This window comes from Scomber japonicus, chromosome 16 (assembly GCF_027409825.1).
Source record: "Scomber japonicus isolate fScoJap1 chromosome 16, fScoJap1.pri, whole genome shotgun sequence".
Taxonomy (NCBI): Eukaryota; Metazoa; Chordata; class Actinopteri; order Scombriformes; family Scombridae; genus Scomber; species Scomber japonicus.
The window spans coordinates 4,888,984-4,903,660 of record NC_070593.1 but is presented as its reverse complement, the minus strand read 5'-3'; the positions used below and the strand labels follow the sequence as shown (position 1 = coordinate 4,903,660).

At 37.3% G+C, this 14,677-nt stretch overlaps 1 protein-coding gene across 1 annotated transcript; it reads right to left on the bottom strand.

Moving 5' to 3' along the window:
• Positions 1-638: 638 nt before the first annotated feature.
• LOC128375657 (tumor necrosis factor alpha-induced protein 2-like) lies at positions 639-12,838 on the bottom strand. The gene is made up of 11 exons (XM_053336050.1): positions 12,456-12,838; positions 10,222-10,870; positions 8,408-8,513; positions 7,475-7,597; positions 5,759-5,853; positions 5,581-5,673; positions 4,501-4,627; positions 3,167-3,289; positions 2,258-2,413; positions 1,966-2,087; positions 639-823 (listed from the first exon to the last, which is right to left on the bottom strand). The coding sequence occupies exons 1-11, from the start codon at positions 12,655-12,657 to the stop codon at positions 673-675; spliced, it is 1,947 nt and encodes a 648-aa protein (XP_053192025.1). The 5' UTR covers positions 12,658-12,838; the 3' UTR covers positions 639-672.
• Between the last annotated feature and the right edge of the window lie 1,839 nt (positions 12,839-14,677).

Below are 14,677 nucleotides of genomic sequence, written 5' to 3'. Positions count from 1 at the left end.
ACAGATTTAAATGAAATCACTGTCAAAACACACAGACGTTTCAGCAAATTTATTTATAAACTTAAATTTAACACTTTAATGATAATTTGTACAGCAGATGACATGAAACAACTATTTTCAAAAATATAATATTACATCTCAGTTTCCCTTTATTGCACATGTAAGTCAAAAATATACATTACACTATATGAAAACACTATAATACTGATTTGATTTCACATTCACATACAAAATCTGGCATGGTAAATTTCCCAAAATAAAACACATTGAAACCTCTTTTAGACGCACACATACTGGAAATGCACCAGTCTAGCATTTACATTCATACAGTAACTCATTATTTTTATATTATTATTGTAGACTAGACAACATTATTTCCAGCTTAAGATCATTATAACAGTAACATTTGAGCCGAGATCGGACTTTTTTTTTGCTTTGTTTGTTTGTTGCCTGTTTTGTATTTGCCGTTAACACACAGTGATAGCATCGTTAGCACACTGTGATAGCATCGTTAGCACACTGTGATAGCATCGTTAACACACAGTGATAGCATGGTTAACACACAGTGCGTTCATCATACTAATCTAAACACTATGATACATAATACTGTACAATTCACTTTTTAAAAATGACTGAAATGAGAAGAAGAACGTATGGACTGGAGTGATCGTCTCATTTGACTTGAACTCTGGAGAAGAAAGTCCGTTGAGCGTTGAGCGTGTGGGTTTCTCTCAGCGTGTCGGACAGAGTGTCTTTGACTGTCTTCCTGTCGGCCTTGGTGAGGTTCGTCCTGAGCTTCAGCAGAGCAGAAACGTGTTTTCCACTGTGGATGAAAGAAGGGAAAGATTAGAAATTAAGGTTTTAATTAACAGCAGAGCAGAATATTGATACTATAGAGATATCATGATACAAGATTGGATATCGTAATATTGTGTCTACCCAAGAATCTCATTGAAAGCAGATGTAGTCTTCTCTACTATATTATCACATATTTGGTTTTGTCCATGTCGCCCCTGTCTAGTCTCATTATTAGAGGATTATTATAACAATGAAGCAGATACACAATACAATATATAAGTATCTAGGTTATAAGTTACTAAAACCCCATCTGTTTAGCCAGGCTTTTAAGTAGTATCATATTATTAATATACTTTATTATCATCTATTTTGTGTAATGTTTTATAACTTTACTTTTATATTTTGACTAGTTTAAGTAATTTCTCATATTGTTTTTGACCATTTATATACATATCCCCCCCCCCCCCCCCCCCAATTCTTTGTTTTAAAATAGAATGTATTAAATATTTTGCTTTCTAATCTATTATTATCTTGTATTATTTATTTTATTTACATTTCTAAAAATCAGCTTGTTTTCAGTTCTGGTATTTTAATTGTATCCTGACCTTTAAAACCAGATATTTAAAAACAAGATATAACATGTTACTTTGTGAGTTTTAGAGGTGCTGGGACAGATGTTACTGATACAGATGTTACTGGGGCTAAAAGTGATTTCAATCCTCACCAAACCGCATGAAAGCAAAAAAGTAAATTTCCCAAGACTATTTTATTCTTGGGTTTGTGTTGCAACAGTGACTCAGACAACAGAGGATTAAAGATTTACTGTCACAACAAACATCTGGAAAGAAACATCATCATCATCTGTTGACTTTAAACTCTCATGGGAACATCACAGACTCAATCTACGGCTTCCATTAAACAGCAGAGCTTTTCTTTTTCTTGGAAGCGTTTCTAGGAAATTTGCTCATTATCCTGCCGCCAGAAAACTTCTGAAATCATTTGGGAAGTTTTAGCCAAAACCAGTTCACTTCCTGTTGCCCCTCAGTTTGCTGATGTTCATCCTCTATCAAGTATGGGTCGGTCACACGGGGCTAAAAAAAGACAGCTTGACATTTGTTTCAGCGTCTACTGTTGAAATGAATCCAGTATGCAGAGTTTAATGGCTACCTGAGGTCAGGACAATAAGCTGCCAGTGATACTACTTCCATCTGGATGGCGGGAAGGTCTTGGAGTTTCAGTACTTCGGCAATCTTGTTCAGGATTTCCTTCAGCCAGTCTTCCTTTGATCCCTGTGAAATTGTTTAGTTTAGGCTTTGATTTCTTTTCAACAGTGATACATCAGCCAAGTGTTTCATAGAGGGATTTGTCATTAATGGTTTTTCCATGGATTTTCTCAGTGATTCCAGTAATACGCTGCAACTAAAACGTAATACTGTTAGATTTCGTGCTTGAGTCTCACCTGTCTCATGAATAAACTGTGCAAACTCTCTGCGTTGTCTTTCACAGTCTTGTAGGCCTTCTCTTCCCGCTCCTTGTTCTTTAGTTTGACTTCACCTTTCAGGAGCCTCCTCACATATTCTACTATCACTTCCTGGTGAAGCTGGCCAATCAGCTCCTGAAATCAAATCAGTAATTAGGATCAAAAAAACTTTTTTCAACATTTTCAACATACATCCAGCTTCAAATTAAACTATTTTTGCACATGATTTGCCAGATCATTTATGAATCTCTAGAATTATACCAGTAATTTCCATGTTTTACACTATTTTACTACAAAAACTATGAATATTTCAGATATTACTGTTTTCCTAACATCCAGGCAGCCATTGGTTTCTTTTAACTTCTGCACAATTTGAAAATCATCACTCTTAAATCTTGCTTGGCTTAAATTTGTGTGTAGGATTCAGTGGCATCTAGGGTTGAGGTTACAGAAGCTACATTAGTCGCAAATGTCAAAAAAATGAAGAAAGACTGCTTTATCGTCAAATATAAAATCAGGGAGGCCAAAATGTCCCAAATGAACATCATACTGCATTGAAGAAGGCTTTAAACTAGCGATTGAGACCATAAACACATTTTGAAAATGTTTACTGAGGTTAGAAATCAAGTGAGAAGTTGGTGAATTCTCCATTGACTTGTATAGAGACGGTCGCCCCCTGGTGGCCTTTTGATAGAATGCAGTTCTAAATTACTTCAGCGTTGGCCTCATTTGAGGATTATACACTAAAACATTGCTGCATCTGTTCTGCTAGATGCCACTAAATCCTACACACTGCACCTTTAAGGAGCTTGAAACTTGAAAAAAAAAAACAGTGGTTTGTCCTTTAATCTAATTGGAAGAGTGTGTTTTATGCTTTCTTCAGTTTACCTGGTGACACGCTTCAGTTGAACCTTGAAGTTCCCCAATCTCTTGTTCAATGGTGTGCAGCAGATTATCAAACCACGCTGGTTTATTCAGCCAGTCACTGATCCCCAGTTTGCGGTAATGTGGCTGTATGAGACACACAAACATGATGCATGAGACAGTGAAATATTTGATCTCTGACTTTTACCACAAGCAGATCTCCCATGGTAACGCATACTTTGTAATAATCAGCTTAGAGTTAGGGTGAAGATTTGAGTTGAGTTGTTATCCATCTACACAGTGAGCACATTGTAATGAATGTTGAGTCCAAATAGTAACAAAAACTCAGCAAATCTGTGTGGATGTGTTTCCTAGAGCTTTAGGGAAACATAACATCTGCTGAATTAAAAAAAGACTATAGAGGGCTTCCACAAAGTCATTACAAAAGCAATTGATGAGATATATTAATCAGATTTGTACACAGTGGTTATCAAAGTTTTTACATCACAATGCACAGCAAGAAATCAGGTATCATCTTGATGGAGCCCATATAGAGGTCTATTAAGATTTGTCTATTCATTTGCTTTTGTAATAAATGAGTTAAATTATAAAGCGACTTTATGGACACCCTGTATATCTATATTCCCTTTTTTTTCTCATTTTGTTAATTGATGTTCTGCTTTCTGTTTTTGTTACTTTCAATATCTTACTGAAGCTAAAATTATGCTATAAAGATGATTTATTTGATAGAAAAACAGAGAAATCAAAGGAAAATTACTGTTTGGTGCAAGAATACATATTAAAAAAACTAGGTTAAATGTATAAACTGTTGTCTAAATGTTGATGTTTATGCTGCTTATACAAATAATTGAAGTTTAGTTTTCCAGATCTGTGTCATCACATCATAACACAGACGAAAAAGCAGCTGTGATGTTTCAGAGCTGATAAAAAACTTGTTTAGTCTGTCAGTTTTGGCTGATTTCCTGATTCTTATATTATAAAGCTGGTGTTGTTCTAGTCTTTTCTTTATTTTCAGTGAATCCCATGAAAGTCCAAAGTCCACTGGAGAGGTCCATCTTAGCCCTGCACTGTTTTTATATTATCAAAAACTCCTCCTATTTTCAACTGTGGTGTTCTCTAGTGAGTATTTCTGGCTACAGCGCAGTGTGTGTGTGGGATTTAATCAAAATAAACTTCAGTATGTGTGTTCTTGATGAAGCAACATGTCAGCTAGTGCTATGCTGTGATTCACTAGGGAATAATAAGATAGATCAGGCCTTGGATGGATTCACATTTTCTTTCACATTTCATGGGATTAGTTGATTGTAAGAAATGAAATCAGTTGTAAATAAACTTACCTTGAGGATCTCGTGCACCGGGCTTAGTAAGTACGTGTGGGCAGATTGTTTCATGTCATTCAGGATAGACAAACAGCTTTCCCGTACATCCTCCGGGAACAGATGGCGCCTCGTAACAAGGACGTCCCTTTAGATACAGATCACAGGAAAACCCCCTCAGTTTAACTCACAGTGATATTTCATTCTGATGATGACAGGTTCAAGTTCATAGTTTTTACGAGTGCTCAAAAGGAACTTCCTGTAATGATTCCTCCTGTTCATACTGACTATTAGTAGATCCTTTCATAATGCACTTACAATGTATGATGGAGGACAAAATCCACAGTCTGAAGCTGTCCAAATGAGTCAAATCAAGTAGATAGCTTTCAATTTTCCAAGAGGAATATCTATGTTATCCTTAAAAGGCGAGGTCACCATTTTTTGGCTTCTACAAGTCAAGGCTTTCTCTTAATACCTGAAAAACTAAAACTAAGACTAAAACTAAATAAAACCTAAACTGAAACTAGTCAATTCCTTCAAAATAAAACTAAACTAAAAACTAGTCAATTCCTTCAAAATAAAACTAAACTAAAACTAGTCAATTCCTTCAAAATAAAACTAAACTAAAAACTAGTCAATTCCTTCAAAATAAAACTAAACTAAAACTAGTCAATTCCTTCAAAATAAAACTAAACTGAAACTAGTCAATTCCTTCAAAATAAAACTAAATTAAAACTAGTCAATTCCTTCAAAATAAAACTAAACTAAAAACTAGTCAATTCCTTCAAAATAAAACTAAACTAAAACTAGTCAATTCCTTCAAAATAAAACTAAACTAAAACTAGTCAATTCCTTCAAAATAAAAACTAAACTGAAATTTAAAAAAAAACAAACTGAAAAACTAAATAAAAATAAAAACTAAAGAACATTTCAAAACTATAATAACCTTGACTCAGACTGCTGAAGCTCAATATAAACTTCTACTTTTAAATGACTGTGTGGATTTTGGCTCCCATTGAAAGCACATTTGAAGGAGATCTTTTAATAGCCAGTACTGTATGACCAGGAGGCATGATCTGATCACATGGGGGAGAATAGTACCTGAACTGTTTGACACAGCCGAGGTTCGCCTTGATGAACGGCTTGCTGTTCGGTTTGCGTTGCTTCATGATGTCATCTTGAAAGGTCTTGAACCTGCAGGAATGATATTATTAAGAATAAAACTAAAAACCCACATTAATGATTATTATTATTAGAGGCAAATAATCAGTCTCCTTACCTTTCTAGTAAATTTTTCAGTGGCCGTGTTAGATTCTGGGCCTTGCGTTGATCTAACACAATTTTTATAGCTGCAGACACGATCCCATTGATAAGCTGAAGACGAACAGACAGACAGCACAAATTAATTACAGCATTTAGCATTTGGTTTAGGTTCAGAATACATAAATGACATGTTAGTAGAATATAAACCCAGTAGAGCTCTGAGATCTACTGACTCAGGTCAGATAGTCGAGCCCAGAGCTCTGAGATCTACTGACTCAGGTCAGATAGTTGAGCCCAGAGCTCTGAGATCTACTGACTCAGGTCAGATAGTTGAGCCCAGAGTTCAAACTAAACATGATGAAGCAGCTTTTACACAACTGGAACAAACTACCAGCAGAACTGAAATCATGTTTACATCCAGGTTAAAAACACTTCTCTTCTCCTGAGCTTATGATTGAGCTCTTTTAACCCTCCTGTTGTCCTCAAGTCGAGGAAGGAAGGGAAGGGAAGGAGGGAAGGAAAGAAGGAAGGAAGGAAGGAAGGAAGGAAAGGAAAGGAAAGGAAAGGAAAGGAAAGAAGGATGGACGAAGGAAAGGAAGGAAGGAAGAAAAGGAGGAAGAGAGGAAAGGAAAGAAGGAAGGGAGGGAGGATGGAAGGACGCAGGAAAGAAGGAAGGTAGGAGGGAGGGAGGAAGGAAGGAAGGACAGAGGAAAGAAGGAAGGTAGGAGGGAGGAAGGACGGAGGAAAGAAGGAAGGACGACATGAAGGTTAAAGCACTTTACATTTTAATCTTTCATTTGCACTCTACAGTATGTCCTTTTAATGATTTTAAAGCTAATCTTTATTTTATGCTGCAATCTTATATTTAATGCTCTATTCTTAATTGTATGTTTTAATGTTTCTCAAATTACACGTTTTTCTGTTTTATGTAAAGCACATTGAGTTGCCATTGTGCATGAAATGGGTTATATAAATAAAACTGCCTTGCCTTTAAAAAGAACTGAAACAGAGAGAAAGAGTTTACTGCATGTCATTCATACAATACTAGCCTTTTTATTTCATATCTTATCATACACATCAATTAAAGCTCGACACTGTACTGTATACTTCTCTGATTGAAACCAACTCAGCTCCCCCTTTCAATGGGGCACAGTGACCCTGATCTCACAGTGAACTACCCATGCTTGTTAATCTTTTTCCTCTTCTGCTGTGTGGCTTCAGTTAATAAGTGAAACAGGCCAGAAACATATTGTGGTGGGACTCATGTGGAAAATTCCCTCATTGGCGGCAACTTCCTCCATATTTCCTGGTCTAAATTACAGGAAGGAGGGTAGAATAAAACACTGTAGGGACTATTTCTGTGATATGTTTACCCATGATTACAATCAAATGATTTAATGAGCATTAAAAAAACACATTTTAATGCTATTTTGTATTCATTCTGGCACTAAAATAGCTCAACATGACAGAAGAAAACACGTCATCTAGAGCTGAAACAATTAGTTGATTAATTGGTTTAGTTAATTGCCTCAATTAAGCTGAAAATATTTGGATAATTAATTCATAGTTTCAGCAGTTTTGGAGCATTTTTCCACAATTTTCTGATATTGTAAATACTAAATGATTAATCCAGAAATGAATAAGCAGAATAATTGTTAGTTGCAGCTGTGATATCGTCTCTGTGAAAGCTTTGATTTACTGTAACATCGTGTCGTGTTGATGAAACCTGTACCTGAATGATGTCATAGGAAACAGGACTGACGAAGCAGCCGTCCTCTCTTTCGGGATTCTCTCCTTTATCCCATTTTTCCCGCGCTTCCTCCAGGACGCGGCCGATGAAAGTTGTCAGCTCACTCTGGATAAACAAAAAACACTGATTATTGTCTGGAGAGCAAAAAAACCACGTGACTGGAGCTTGAGATCAGATAACAAGACCTATAACCCCCCCCCCAGCATGCCTCAAGTGTTTTGACTTTATCTTGGCATGTTGCAACAAGTGAATTCTGCCTGTTGACATCAAAGCATCGCTATGTACAGTAATACCTGATTATAAAACCAACTGCTGCTGGAAATGGATCAAGGTCAAGGTTTTAGCATTGTGACTGTTTGTAGATACTTTATTTGATCTTATTTTACTTTTTATGTCTATTAAGCTTATTCACTGATCTTATAAGTGGATTTTTTTATGCCTTACAGCTCCTTGATGTTTTTTTCATTGCTTCTTTTATTTGTATGTGCTCCAAACAAACGGTGCCTAGTGGGATATAACCCATATATAACCCATAGTAGTAGCTGCAATATCTCACTCACACTCAGTGGTGTGCCCCCCCTTGTGACCCAATTGTTGAAAAAAGCGCGCAAAAGTGCCCTCTTGGGAGCCAAAACACGTGCTAAGGTGCCCTCCTGGTTGGCAAAACACGCAAAACTTTGCTCTTGGGTGGCAAAAATGTGCGCTAAAGTGCCCTCTTCAGTGGCGAGAACGTGCTGTATGTGCCCTTTTTTTTCTTTTCGCCCCCTGCCCTTCAAAAAGCCTGTGCACGCCACTGCTCACACTAACTGAGTGTCAAACATCTGGATTGTTACAGGATGCTTTTAGCGTAAAAAAAACACCAAAACAAGACCTAAAGTTTGATTAAAACTACCAAATTAAACCTGATGAAACTACCTGTTGTTTGGTCAGGTATTGCTCCTCCAGGGGTTCCAGTAAATCTTGAGGCAGCAGTTTCCCCAAAGCTTCATGATCGATCTCACCGGCCAACTTCTGAAGGATTCTGACACAGACAAAAAAACATCACATTCAAGCTCATTAACAAAGCTGTTTTGTACACATCCAGATAACAGGAAGTAATAACACTTGTAGTTTGTTCTACATCAGTCATCTGTGAGGCCCAGTGTGTTCCTGGAGGTATAATTTACTCATCTCACTTTAACTTCTTCTTCTTCAATCTGCTTGTTTCATATCCTTCTACTTCAGTTAGACAAAGACAGGCAGCAACATGTCGTAAAGTATGAAACCAACCAGGGTGTGCCTCTATAAAACCAAATTCAATGTGTGTTTTTGTGGTGTAGTTTCAACCGTGCTGCCTCCCTGGGACCATTTCACAATGTAAGGGCCGAGCTGCTTTATCTGGATCCATCTGAGCGGTTAAGGGTGAAAGTGGCGCTTCCTCTTTCACACACTTAGGACATGAATAAAGCCCAATTACACAAAGGGAGGTTCAGGGTATTTTGTACATTTTGTGAAAGTTTCCTCACAACATCACTGTTTTGTCTCCACCAGTCATTCAACACAAGACAAACACTCTGATTTAATTACTTTGAAGTGTTCTCTGGAGCAATATTTCAAAGCAATATCTGCATGAATCTACTGATTGTGACCAGTTTTACCAAAGAGTGATTTTCTTTAAGAAGTAAAATCATGCAGAAAAGCAAAGATTGGAGGAAAAGTCAGTAAATATAAGTGTGACTTGAGACTGAAATGTTTCTTCCACAGGATAATGCTCAATTAAAGCAGCGTGGTACCCAAAATTCAAAGGGTTTATCATCTGGGGAGCATCAGAGGAAATGTATGTACATTCAAATTTTAGCCCTAATTTGGTGGATTAGAGAGGTGAGCACTAAAGACAACAAGATGTATCCTCTTGAGAACATGAATACCCAATTTAATTTGTTCTCCATTGTGGGCCAAAGTCAAACTAACCCCTTGACTAAAATGTTGGTATCATGAATGTTTGACCTGAAGACCACATGGATAATGCTCAATTAAAGCAGTGTGGTGTTGGTTTATCATCTGAGGAGCATCAGAGAAAATGTATGTACGTTAAATTGCAATATGTCTGTGGTTCATGTGACAATTTTGGCCCTAATTTGGTGGATTAGAGAGGTGAGCACTAAAGACAAAAAGACTTATCCTCTTGAGAACATGAATACCCAATTTAATTTGTTCTCCATTGTGGACCAAAGTCAAACAAACCCCCTTGACCAACATTTTGGTATCATGAATGTTTGACCTGAAGGCCTCATGGTCTCCAAAATGACTGGGACTTCTCTGGAGATCATGAATATTGATACTATATTTATCAGTGGTGGAAGAAGCAGCACTCAGATCCTCTAGTTTTGTAAAAGTTTCAAGTAAATTGCCTTTAAAATGTCATTGGAGAAAATACATTTAAAGTACCAAATGTAACAGCACTCCTCAAAATTCAGTGGAGCACAAGTATAAAGCTGAAAAATCCTGGAAAATGGAAATACTTTATATATATATTATTATTATTATAAGTAATTGAGTAAATGCACTTGGTTAGATTCCACCACTAAAATGTACTATTAATGTGTTGAGAAGTTGTTGAGGATTCTTGGTCTAATATGTTGGACAGAGGATGGACTGATGGACCAACACATATGAGCTACTTCACCAAAAGCTGAATTAAACCATTTTATTGTCTTATAATAAAAGTTTAAATTGAATGAATGACTTACTCTGGATAAAACTCGTTCACCCAGCGCAGGAGGAAAGTGCAGTCCTTGTCTCCTAGACCAAACTCTGCGATCTTTCTGAGTCTGGCGCTGAAGAATTGATGGTACCACCTGGCGTAGGTATTACAGATGTGCATCTCTGGCGGGTAGCAGGTCTTTACCACATCAACCACCCACTGCAGGTCCTGCTTCAGCTGCCTGCCCATTCCACAGACATCCACCTGGAGAGATGACCTATTCACCACATTGTCTGCAGGAGGACTGGAGGTGGTGGGGTTATCCATGTAATCCGTCACCAAGCTGGAAAGGGTCGAGTCATGGAGCTTCTTCCATTCGCTCGGCCTCCAGTCTGGCGATGTCCCACCTCTCTGCTTCCACAGCTGGTCCTGCTCCTCCTCCTGGCAGATAGCCTTCACAGCAGATGTTAGAGCCTCAATGTTGACTTCTGTGTTGAGGGATTGTTTCAGAATCTGCGTTATGAGATCCTCCAGGACTTTGCGGTCTGCAGAAAGCCTTTTTATTTCTTCCTCCTGATGTTTGACTGCCTCTGCGTCTGTTATCTCCCCAAACAGACGTTCCTCTCTCTCTATCAGCCGTTGGCTGGCCTCACACAAGCGACGGTCCTCGAGGCATTGCTCAAATGTGGATATCACTGATAGAGAAAAAGCAAAGTGGAGGCCTTGTTTTGAGCTGTTGGAGACGTTGTGTACAATAAAGTGTGGCATCTAAACTTCCTGTTATAACTTCCAAAAGTACAGATGATATGTATAATGCCTGTTAGCAATATGTCAAACAGTCCAAAACCCAAATATATTTCGGTTTAGTATGTAAGACAAACAAAAGCAGCACATCCTCATAATTTACTTTCCTTTTTTCCTTTTACCTTCACAAGCTTGTCCCATGATCTGTTCTTCACCAAAACTTTCTTTGGCTCCACTATCTCATGAATATTTTCAGCTCTATTAATAGCCATTAAATACTTGCTGCTGTTTTTCTTTTCTCCAGAAGCCCTTTAATGCTGAGGTCACTCTATATTTGTATTGTACCTTTATTATAAAGAATATGTTTTGTCTCTTTTTGCACTGGTGATTGGGACAAAATACAAAATACAACATTTTCACTATTTTCTGACATTTTTAAAACCAAAAGATTAATTGACCGATCAAAAGCTTAAACAATAATTTAATGAACATAATCCTTAATTGCAGCCATAATGAAGTTAATCTTTAATACGGCTGCAGCCTGATTAACTGATTAGTTGCTTGGTTCATCAAATTCAATAAATGGTTTAGGATGTCTGTCTTGTTGTGATATGTGTCTTATTTTGTCCAACAACTCAAAGATATTCAGTTTACAATCATAAAAGAACAAGGAAACTAGAAAATATTCACATTTGAGAAGCTGGAATCAGATAATGTGGACTTTTTTTACTTTAAAAAAATGACCAAAATAGCTTTAATCCACATATTGTTGGAGTCCTAATTAGAGGTTAAAAGTTGTTTCACAAAATGTTTCATAATTCATCACCAGGTCATTTTTAAAGGCAGTTGATGTCACATTATTTCAGAGTTACACATACAGCGTTGTGCAACAGGATGTTTGGATTTCTGTTGATTATACAAAATCAGCCTTACACGCACTACTACAGATGTAACTATGTTTTAATTTCCATTATGTTTAGTTATTCTGAATTTCACCATCATACTTTGGAGAACTACAGTAACAGAAGGGTCTTGGTCTGTAAACTGTTTAGAAAGGCTTTCGTGAGGAGTTTACTTTGCCTCTCCACTATTTATCCAACACTGAGTCCTCATAGACTTTGTCATCTGTGTCAGAGAGGAATTTAAACAACCCCAAACATCCAACCAGAGTCATCGAGAACTATCTTCATCAACAAGTAGGACAAGGAGTCCTGCAGAAGATGCTTTTCCCCCCTACAGAGCCCTTGATTTCAACATCATGGAGTCAGTCTGGGACACGCAGAAATCCACAGAAGAAGAAGAAGAAGAACTGTGGCGACCAAAGACAGAGGAACAATGGACCTGCTGACTACCTGAAAAACTGTGTGCAGGTGTACCAAGGAAACCTGCTGCTGTTTTAAGTTAATTGTTACATTATTTCTTTTCTATTTAATGCATCCTTTTCATATGCTTTTGCACATATAGCACCATTAAACTCATCACTATTAACAGATGGCTAATGCATGGATGTCTTTGATGTTAGCTTTGTTAACTGACCGTTTTGCGGCTCCTCTTCAACAGGTGAGTGCTGTCCATTAGTCGGGGAGATGGCAGGAGAATTGGCTTGAGTTTTGCTGCCTCCGAATAACTTTTGAAACTTTTTCTTCAACCCCTTCCCCGGCCCAGGTCTCCCATTTGCATCCAAGGGGGGGCTGTGGCTGAAGCCCGCCGAATCCGTGGAGTCTGAGCGAGTTCTCATTTCTACCCGGGTTGAGAAATGTGACCAGCAGGCTGAGAAAGGTGCTGTCAAACCTGTGGAGACCAAATACAATAAATAAATAAGGCTTTAAAAAATATATATGCTAACTTTTTATCTAGCTTCAAGATTGAATTTAAACCCACCCTCAGAAAGTCTTACAAATAAATGAACATCTTTTACATTCCAGCCATCGCCAATTGAGATCACACGATGCTGATTAAGCCATTATCACCATATAAATCTTTCTTTTCACAGTTTACAGAGTTAATACTGTATACTGAGTTGCCCTATTTGCAAAGCATGCACACTGGAGACTTCCACCAATCAAATTTATGTTTAGCTCTCTCTACTAAAGACACTTAAACACAACTTGCAGCTTTTCTAGACTTTCCAAATGTTATCAGACTCAATGCCCAAAACAAATTATCCAACATTTTACATTTTACATTTTCCCTCTGCATAAATAAAGAGCTTGTTCTAAGCTAACAAAAACACAATGATTCATATTCTCAGCTGATTAAACACTAATTAAAACATACTTATAAAAACTATATATTCCATTTCTGCCAAGTCCATTCTGCTAGATGCCACAAAATCATCAATCTTACACACTGCCCCTTTAAATGACTGTCACATTTTAACCTCAAAAGAAAGTTAAAAGTTTAGCTTTAAAAAAAAAAAAAACAATTCACTAACTGCTCCAAACAATAAGCCGCTTTAACAAAACACAATGATTCATATTCTCAGCTGATTAAACACTAATTAAAACATACTTATAAAAACTATATATTCCATTTCTGCCAAGTCCATTCTGCTAGATGCCACAAAATCATCAATCTTACACACTGCTCCTTTAAATGACTGTCACATTTTAACCTCAAAAGAAAGTTAAAAGTTTAGCTTTAAAAAAAAAAAAAACAATTCACTAACTGCTCCAAACAATAAGCCGCTTTAACAAAACACAATGATTCATATTCTCAGCTGATTAAACACTAATTAAAACATACTTATAAAAACTATATATTCCATTTCTGCCAAGTCCATTCTGCTAGATGCCACAAAATCTTACACACTGCTCCTTTAAATGACTGCTCCAAACAATAAGCCGCTTCAACAAAACACAAAGTGGAATGAAAACACATTAAAAGAGTAATAAAACTATTATAAGCAAATAAATAAATAAATCCTGATTAAACTGTAACACAAATCTTCATCCAGAATCCATTTGTTCCACATCCACATCATCATCATCGTCATTTTCCACATTAAAAAAAAAAACCCAGACCATGCAAATAACACATGAACAAATGCACCATGGTAACACCAGTAAATAAGAAAACAGCTTTTCAGTGACAACAGTTACCTTTCAAGCTTCATTAATTAATAACTAAAAAAGGCCTGCTGATTATTCAAATGCCAAAAAAAAAGTCCAAACAGAAGTAATCAGCCTTCTCCTGCATGTAACTTTTAACAATGTGAAGAAGCTCTCTTAAGAGTAATAACAGGAAACAGTAAACTCTCTATCAACCAGTGCAGACAGACTCTACAGTGTTTATCTATTGCACATTGTTTTTTTTGTCTAACTCCTCTAGAAGTGTTACTTACCCGGATCTCACAGCGACTGGCCTGGAACTCAGAGCTGGAAGCTTTTAAAGGGACAAGCTCCTCCTGCTCTATACGTGATGAATGAGGCTTGGAAAATCCACTCTCTTTCCTTCTCTGTCCCTCTCTCTCTCTCTGTGTGTGTGTGTGTCTCTCTCTCTCTCTCTCTCTCTCTGTGTGTGTGTGTGTCTCTCTCTCTCTCTCTCTCTGTGTGTGTGTGTGTGTGTGTCTCTCTCTTTCTCTCTCGCTCTCTCTCTTTCTCTCTCTCTGTCTGTCTCTCTCTCTCTGTGTGTGTGTGTCTCTCTCTCTCTTTCTCTCTCGCTCTCTCTCTTTCTCTCTGTGTGTGTGTGTCTCTCTCTCTCTTTCTCTCTCGCTCTCTCTCTTTCTCTCTCTGTGTGTGTCTCTCTCTTTCTGTGTC